Source organism: Tripterygium wilfordii, chromosome 4, assembly GCF_013401445.1.
Source record: "Tripterygium wilfordii isolate XIE 37 chromosome 4, ASM1340144v1, whole genome shotgun sequence".
NCBI classification, from domain to species: domain Eukaryota; kingdom Viridiplantae; phylum Streptophyta; class Magnoliopsida; order Celastrales; family Celastraceae; genus Tripterygium; species Tripterygium wilfordii.
Genome location: NC_052235.1, coordinates 14,637,289 through 14,646,434, shown reverse-complemented (window position 1 = coordinate 14,646,434; position 9,146 = coordinate 14,637,289). Strand labels below are relative to the sequence as shown.

Genomic DNA, 9,146 nt, shown 5'->3' with positions numbered 1-9,146 from the left:
TAATTTTCTCCCTTGAAAATAAGTAAATAACTATCATGTACATTTGTTAATTATACAAGAACCATTCTCTTGTATTATTTGAACTTGGCACTAAAACCTCGAGAATAAACCAATCCAATCACTTGAGAATTTATACCGAGTGAATGACAAACAATTACAGAAAAAAAAAACGTGATATTTTGTTAGAAATAGAAAATGTCTCACCTCGGTTAGGTGAGAGTGAACTGTGTAATTTATGTGCCCGTTTGGGACACCGTTTGAAAGCTCTGAAAAGCAACTATTTGCGTTCCAAACTACGGTTTCATATTTATAAGTTTGAGCCATAACTTTTCTCAATTGTGAAGTACCTTTTTAACGATAAAATCATGTGGGATTGGAAGCCCAAAAAGGACAATACCTCTACACATGGATTGGGTCAAACATCTATCTTATCTCCTTACTTATTTCTTCTTCTCCATCTTCAAATTATACCATAGTATCGGAGCATAGAGTCGATCTTAAAAAGACATATACCGGTTTTAGTAACTTGTTGTTAGGCATTTCGAATGTGCTTATGAATAGACCACTCAAAAGGTAAGGGGTACCACATGGATCATAACCAGTATAATTCACTTGTTGGGCATTGTATAACTGAGCCCGCCAGTGTGAGGAGTGTCAAAAATAGAAAATGTTCCACATTGATTAGGTGAGAGACAACCGTGTGATTTATAAGACTTTTTATAATTGTAGAGAGTCATTTTAAATACAAATCCGTGCGAGCCTTAAAGCCCAAAGCGAACAATAAACCTCTATAAGTTGATTGAACTAAATCTCTCCGTCATCTCCCTTCTTGCTTCTTCTCATCCCTCTTAAATTCTTGAAATTATAACATATTTAACCAAAAAAGGGATATATCAAATTGATTATACATGCATTACATACAATTCATCGTGATATATATTCATATTTGTTCTACCATGATTTCTTCTCACATTAACTCTTGCGTGAGTCTTTTCATTTAATAATAAATCAATTTATCTAAGTATACTTAGTACTTAATTATCAACAAGCGATGACTCAGTTGACAATCGACTGGGTTAGGCATATGTGTGCCCAAAATTCGATTCCAATAAAAAACAAACTTCTCAAGGGTATTTAAAAAAAAAACACTTAGCACTTAATTTTTTTATTTTTTTGGCATAATATATATATATATATATTGTCTTTGTTGTTTTAACTAACCAACCAGCCGAAAGGGGTGGGGGAATTAGAAATCGGCCGTGGAAATTAAGAAAGAACAACAATTTTGGCGGCTAAATGTGAGGAGCGTGGGTGTTGTTAGCCTACTCGCGGTGTTGGTTAAAAAGAGTACACTCGCTTGTACTTGCTGACACCTAGTGAGGAAAAACACATTTATTAGACTTTAGAGGGCCAGTTAATAAGCAATTATGAGCGATTTGTCTGTTATTATTACTTATTAGAGGTTTGATTATAACATATTGGACGAGTGAATTTGGGCAATTTGGACAATTGATCGCCGCCATTGAAAGCAGGGCAGGGAGGGTAAAAAAATTCGATTCAGGATCGGACAATAACACGTGTTTATAAAATATTTATATGTTTGGATCCTAACTTGGATTGGATTTCAGACGTACTTAATTGATCAAATCTGAATTGATTTAAATCTGAACAACTAAATCGGACAATAACCTAATCCGGATTAGGGTCCGAATAAGTAAATTGGACAAAATTTATTTGTTTGAACTAGAACCCTGTTTTAAATTGGACAAAAATTTTATGTTTGGATCAGAATTCCAAACATATAACTTTTGTTCAAACTTGATTTAATCTGAATCGGACAATCATCCAGATCGAACAAAATTTTGTCCCCGCTACTTGAAATCAATAAACAAAGAAGAATGGAGAAAAAACAATAAAGAAATAAACTTGACTTTTGCTATTTAATTCTCTAAACCAGCCATCAAAACACACTACAAACTACAGGGTACAGAGATGTTCTCTCTCTTCTCTCTCACACTTCCCGTTCCCTAAAATCCTCAAAACACAATCCTCAATTCCTTCTTTGTATAGAAGTTTGAATTTCGAAAAGAGAGAGATCGATCGATGCAGCCTTGTAGCAGAGAAATGCAAGCAACGAATTCCCTCATGATCCAATCCCTTCAGGACCAACAAACCTCCCAAAACCCTCACTTCGATCCCGCATCCTCCTCTCACGACGACTTCCTCGACCAAATGCTATCTTCCATCCCTTCCTGTTCATGGACCGACCTCAAGTCCCCTTGGGACCTCACCACCAACGGCAACGGTGTCAGAGCCACCACAGCGGACGAAACGGCTCATGAAAATGTCGGATTCCACTTCGACGAGTCAGCCATTCTGGCATCCAAGCTCCGCCAGCACCAGATCAGCGGCGGTGGCTCGTCGTCGGTTACAGCTGCGGCGGCGAAGATGATGTTGCAGCAACAGCAGCAGATGTTGATGTCGGCTACTATGCCGTTGTCTATCGGGAACGGAAACGACGTCGTGGACGGGTTCAACTCGCCTACTAGTCAGGTGAGTAACCAGTGAGAGAGGGATTGTGGTTACTGATGTAATTAATTGCGACTGACTGGACTAATCGGAATTGTGTATTGGTTTTGTAGGGAGGAGATGGTACCATCCAAGCACTGTTTAACGGGTTTACTGGATCTCTAAACGGTTCGGGTCAGGCACCGAACCAAGGCCAACAGCATTTTCACCATCCACAGGTAAATCTTCTGCTCTGGAGCCAAAATTGACAAATTGTTTGACATTTTGGTGATAACGGACTCAATAATTGTTGTTTATTACTGCAATTTCTTCAGGGTGGGACTATGCAAGCACAAAACTATGGTGTTCCAGGGTCAGTGCCAGTGATGAATCAATCTCCGGCTCCTGCCCAACAAACTGGTCAGGCAAGTGGCTCAACTGGGGGTCAACCAGGGCAGCCCAGGCAAAGAGTCAGGGCTCGAAGAGGTCAAGCCACTGATCCCCACAGCATCGCTGAAAGGGTACATGTTACTTGCTCAATTCAATCGTCTCTTGAAAACCTGTTTGGTTAAAACTTGTCATGTATGTAATTCTCTGAGCGTGTAATTTGTTATGGCGCAGTTAAGGAGAGAGAGAATTGCAGAGAGAATGAAATCTCTGCAGGAACTGGTTCCTAACGCAAACAAGGTAATAAAACATTTGGTTGCTTCTTGAGTTTCCCAGCCATGGCTGCTGTGAAGTCTGTGTAACCGCCGGTGTCGTACAAACTAAAACGGAGGGTTATTTTGGTCACTGAATTGTATACTTCCATCGCAATCACGTACTGTATTGTGCACCAGTAAGCTAGTAACCGTGGACACGTGTCGATCGATTAGCGTGTTGGTTATTCGCGGACGATCCTCGTTCCCTTTGTATTTCCAAGCGTATTTTTTTTTAAAAAAAACTGAACTTTGGATCCACTCCCCCACCCGACCCGACCCGTGCGGTGCACCTTTTATACAGGATCAGGTAAGTCGTCGGTATTTTAGCAAAGAATGTGGCGCAAAAATGTGTGCGAGAGGTTTCGAACCTAGAGTTCATGAATTTACATGGAATATCAAGAATCAACTCAGCCAACCCCGTAAGCTCATTTCCGTGCGTAGGTGATAGTTAAGCTGCTTTAGCTACAATACATTTTAAAGATGGTCCCCGAACGTTCTCGGCAGCTGGAGCGAATGGATCGGGATATGTGGTTATTCTTACTAATATTTTAAAAATCAAATAATTAGGTCCAGATTAGTCGCAACTCCTAATATTCTGGCAAAAATATTCTATATTTCTTTGATTAGTTAAGAAATTCTGATGCATGGAGTGTTTTGTGGAATGACAGACAGACAAGGCTTCAATGCTGGATGAGATCATCGACTACGTCAAATTCCTCCAGCTCCAAGTCAAGGTGTCTACATTTAAGCTAGCTAATGCAGTCAATTATATTAATTAATTAATTAATCTATCTTAATCTGAATAATATATTTGTTTTTTGTGCACTAATAATTAGGTCTTGAGCATGAGCAGACTGGGTGGTGCTGCTGCTGTGGCTCCTCTTGTTGCTGATTTGTCTACCGAGGTAAGTAATACCAACTTCACATTAGTTTGATTATCATGAAATTATGCAAGAAAAACATATGAAGCTTTCCATTTAAATGAAAAAAGAAAGAAGCACACAGATACAGATACACTCTTTCTTTTAAAGGTAATGAAAGGAATCTCAACAGTTGGTATTCCAGTTATTTCATTTGCTGAGTTGTACGCAAAGGATTTCATGTGCATCATAAGGGATATGTGGAGCTCACAAATTCACTTGAATTATGTGCGTCCAATTCAACAACTGAAATAATTAAGATATCAACGGTTTGAATTTTTATCATTTTCTCGCGCTTCTAGTCCAGAACCACACCAACTATCAAACTACCGAATCACCACAAAACAAAAGCAGCACGCGTGCCCCCACTTTTCCAGATTCCTCCCACACAACTTTTTCCATACCTAGAGAGACCTGCAGGTTCCTTTACAATTCTCTTTTTTGTGTATAAACAAACATATATATAATATGTACGCACATGTTTTGTTTGTACTTTGAAGGCTGGAGATTGTTGTATTCAAGCCGGTGCCAACGGTGGGTCCCTTGGAAGGACCAGCAACGGCAATGGCTCTTCCAACGACAGTCTGACGGTGACGGAGCATCAAGTGGCCAAGCTAATGGACGAAGACATGGGCTCCGCCATGCAGTATTTGCAAGGCAAAGGTCTCTGCCTCATGCCCATCTCACTCGCTACAGCTATATCGACTGCCACGTGTCGCACCAGGAACCCACTTCTTCAATCCAACGGTGAAGGCCCATCCTCGCCTAGCATGTCTGTGTTGACCGTCCAGTCAGCTACTATTGGAAACGGGGGAGGTGGTGACGTGTCCGTCAAAGACGCTGCTTCTGTTTCGAAACCGTGATGACGGCGTTGACTGGCTTTTAGTGTTTTTTTCTTCTTAGTAAATAAAAAGCCAAAAAGGATAAAATAGATAGCGTGGGGGATGATTCAATGCACCGTTTCAAAGCCTACGAAAATTGACACGACGTCGTATTACGAAGACTTTGTTTGGATCAGAGGTTAACTTCTTCAACCAGCGGTTTTTCTTTCTTTCTTTCTTGGAGGGTTAGGTTCTCTTTTAACTTGTTAATTTTTTTTAATGTTTTTTTAAAATATAATATGAATCTGGATCTGGTTTATTATAATGAGAGCATTTTTATTTATATTTGCTATCATTGATGTTGGATTAAAACCCTCTAATTAATTAGTATTTAACTTTAATAATTACAAAACTATTATGTACCCAATCAATGGTTCTCTCTCTAAAAGATGATTTGAGGGTTCCGTAATTCCTTAAAAATAATGGTAAAGAAAAAATCAAATAAATTTTAAAAATAAAAATAAATAAATAAATGTGATTTGATGTAACACGCCTATTAAATTATTAGATTCAAATTATAAATTCTAAATTCTAAAATTTTAAATGAAACGAATTGCAAAACCCATATCCCTCTTAAAAGAATGAAGTAGCTTTGATTACTTTTGATGTCTTGTTTAAGCTTTTCCTTCTGTTGGACTTTCGAGGAAAAAGAAGAATGGAAAAGCAAATGTAATGTGGATTAGATTTAAAGTCAACGGCGTGTTGTTTTAGTTTCTCTTTATATTGCAACAAAGCAATGAACTTTAATATCGACTAGAGATGGATACTTTTATTTTTTCTTTTTGAGATTAAAGCATAAAATGACAAATTTGTTCCTTGAATTTTTCTCTTGGACAACTTGAAGTGATGGAACCCTTGAATTCTTTGTTAAGGTAAAATGTTTCACATCATAATAAGGTTGAGGGAAACAAAGTGTTTTATAAGTTAAGATTCAATAGCATATTATTCTTTTTAAACATAAAATTGTACAAATCTTGCAGGCCCAAAACGGACAATAATTATATAAATTATTTGGATTGGATTTTTTTACATGATATGAGAACCCAACTACAATGACGGATTCACTTAACTCTCTCATTTGGATCATCTATTGGGTGTTTAGATGTCCTTACAGATTGATCATATCCACAAGGTGAGTGGTACGTAGTCCACTTATTGGACCTCGCATAATGAAATCAACAAATGTGGGGATATTGAGATAAATATCTCACGTCTGTTTTTTGTTTGAAGCATAAAAGAGATTTAGCTCCTGGGGTTGGATTTGATCATTTGAAACTCGTGAAGAGGTAGATATTCTATCTTTGTCTCTTTTTTTTACGGTGAGACCTGCACCCACTGCTCTTTCTGTACGTCATTGAATAAACTCATCGGGCATGCATACTAAATCGCAAACTATGCATGCGCAACCCATGAAAAACTCATGTGTGAACTCGCACCTCCGTAGAAGATCCAGCCTTGATGGGAGAGTATGATTAACATGCACCTTACAACATGGCAGGTTTATATCTTGTCCTAATCAAACATATATCTCTTATCCCAAACACTTGTTTTACCACAATTCTATTAACATTAACAATGCATTATAGTCACCATCTTCAATGGTAGTTAGTATCTGTATCTCTCTGTCCCTTTTAGGTCTTCTTAGGAAGTAGGAGTTACGTTTGGGCAAGATGTGTGTCGTTTCTCTATTGTCGGAACCAAATTCTTCTTCACGTTGTTTATGTAATTCCAAAAAGTTGCAACAATTTTAAATATGTCTTGGTTAGGTAAGGATGCATAGTGACCACAACAATATTTTTATGAATTGGATGATTTAGACGGTGTAGATTGAGAGACCAAACTAAGTGGGCAGCGACTAAGGACGACTTGAGTTTTGACCCATTACACAACCCATACAAAACAAAAGAAAAATGTTTTTTTCTTAGTCATTGACACATTGATGTCGTTGTTCCGTCTCCCCTGGTGTCAATATTTTTTTTTATCTCATTTATTAAATTAAATTTGATTGTGACCCAAATTTGAAATTAATCTTATAATAAAAAAAAGTAAATAATATTTTTTTTTAATCGAAAACAACATCATACAAACTTGTATAAGCTTGTCCCTTGAACAGTCTATATGAACCTAAACTCACGATGTCAGTCCCGAGCGCATATAAGTTTCCTATTTGATGACAAAGTATATTGTGTTGAAACCCAGCACGTGGCCACAAGCGTATTGTTCCGAGTGGAAATCAAACTCATGACCTTTTGAGTTCATACGATTTTATCTCAAAGAGATTCACTAGTAGACTATCTCCTAAGTGGTTACTTTTTAAAAATGTCTTCAAACTCACCTAAGGTTTTGGAGCATAACAGTGGCAGCCCTGGGGTGGGGCAAGCTGGGGCCGTCGCCAAAGGCCCCCAAAACTTTAAAAAAATTAGACTTCTAGTTATAATATTAATAGCCCAATTAGAAACATCCCATTTTTAAATTTAAAGTTTAAAGGCAAAGCCCAGAAAGATCCAATTAGAAACAACCCATTTTAAACAAAGAAAACATTAAAATAGAGGGGCCCAATTAGAAAAACCAATCCCAACTAAATTTAAGATTGGGAAAATTAAGGATAAGTCCCTCATTAGAAAGTTTTGTTCCAATAAGGAAACTCTTAAAGGTCTTATTCCATAAAGTCCATATAGTTTGAACTAATATTCCAAGAAAGTCAAAATATATGGTTTTATTGCCTAAAATACCCTTATCTTCATCCTCAAATATGGCACATACCTCCTACACATGATTCATCTTGGATCTCCGTCGGAAACTTTGTCTACGCTGCCAGAAGCTTTGTTTCCGTTCCTCGTGGCTTATTTAAGAGTTCCATGACATTTTTTAGTGATTTTTCAACCGGATTTTTGTTGTGTTCGAACTAGATCTACTCATACTCATCACAAGACTTGTAGATCTTGTTGTTTTCCTTTGATCTATCATCACATCATTATTTTTGATAGTTTCTGTAGTGATTTTCATGGTTTTTTGTTCTTATATGAGATCTACAGACTGCAGATGATATGTTATCTGTTTCGATTAATTTGATATCTGTCATAATGTTATCTGTTTTGTTAAAATGTTATCTGTCCTTAATGAAATGTTATCTGTTTGAAGTTTCAAAAGAACCAAAAATCGATAACATATCATAACAGATCCAAAACAGATATAATATCTGCATATTCATATTCGATTTAGAAGAATATTGACAGATACAAAACATATATAATATTGACAGATACAAAACAGATATAATATCATATACGAAACAGATATAATATCTACAGATTCATATCTGATTTCAGATGGAAAAAAAAAGTTCGAAAAAGCAATAAAACCTCAAAGGTGATGCGCCTTAGTTGTGGAGTTGATTGGAGGTGTTGATGGTCGCCGGCGCTGGCCATATTGGCCGGATCTAGTTTTTTTTCAAATGGTGACCGTGATTTCATGAAACTTTTTCGGCGACTCAAGTGATTTTCTACTATTGGTGATGATTGGACTTTGATCGGGCTGACTAAGAACTTCATTTCGGTAGTTCGTTCATCGAAAATGATGGCCGGACGACCAACTTCCGATATGGTGACGCAAGGAAGAAGAAAGAAGAATAAGAAGAAAGAAGGAGGAAGAGGAAGAAGGGGGGTATTTTGGTAAGTTGTTAGACTTTGTCATTTTTTCTAAAGATTTTTTTAGGTTGTTATTGTTGGAATACAACTTTTAAGTTTTATCCTTATGGATAAAAACCCCTTTAAGATTTAACTTTAAAACCCACAAAGAAATAAATAAATTCTAAAAGAAATAAAACTACAAAAGACTTCTTCCATCTTTGTATCTCCATCTCCCCTTCTCCTAATCTCCTCAACTCTTAATCTCTAATTTCTCTCTCCCCATTCTTGTGAGTTAGTCTAATAATTATGACTTTCAAGAATTATATGACGTCTAATTTTTTTTTAAGAGGGCCTGTTTTTAGAGTTCGTCCAGGGCGCACGTAGAGTCAGATACGCCATTGGAGCATAATGTATCTATTGCGGCTCTATGTATATTCTAATTTAGTTGGAACTTGGAAGAAAGAACTAGGCGTGTTAAGATAATTAGTGATAGGTTTAGCTTAAATT

General features: G+C 37.1%; 1 protein-coding gene across 1 annotated transcript; it reads left to right on the top strand.

The window, feature by feature from the left end:
• The first annotated feature begins 1,974 nt into the window (after positions 1-1,974).
• On the top strand, positions 1,975-5,302 carry LOC119997684 (bHLH transcription factor RHL1-like). Its single transcript, XM_038844850.1, has 7 exons — positions 1,975-2,553; positions 2,643-2,747; positions 2,844-3,029; positions 3,130-3,195; positions 3,878-3,943; positions 4,046-4,114; positions 4,630-5,302. The coding sequence occupies exons 1-7, from the start codon at positions 2,104-2,106 to the stop codon at positions 4,990-4,992; spliced, it is 1,305 nt and encodes a 434-aa protein (XP_038700778.1). The 5' UTR covers positions 1,975-2,103; the 3' UTR covers positions 4,993-5,302.
• The last annotated feature ends 3,844 nt before the right edge of the window (positions 5,303-9,146 follow it).

What these genes read in the sequence shown, in the direction of transcription:
- LOC119997684 (XM_038844850.1), top strand. Translation starts at nt 2,104, where the DNA reads ATGCAGCCTTGTAGCAGAGAAATGCAAGCAACGAATTCCCTCATGATC. An exon ending in TCAACTCGCCTACTAGTCAG is followed by an intron (nt 2,554 to 2,642) that starts GTGAGTAACCAG and finishes TTGGTTTTGTAG; the next exon opens with GGAGGAGATGGTACCATCCA. An exon ending in CCCACAGCATCGCTGAAAGG is followed by an intron (nt 3,030 to 3,129) that starts GTACATGTTACT and finishes GTTATGGCGCAG; the next exon opens with TTAAGGAGAGAGAGAATTGC.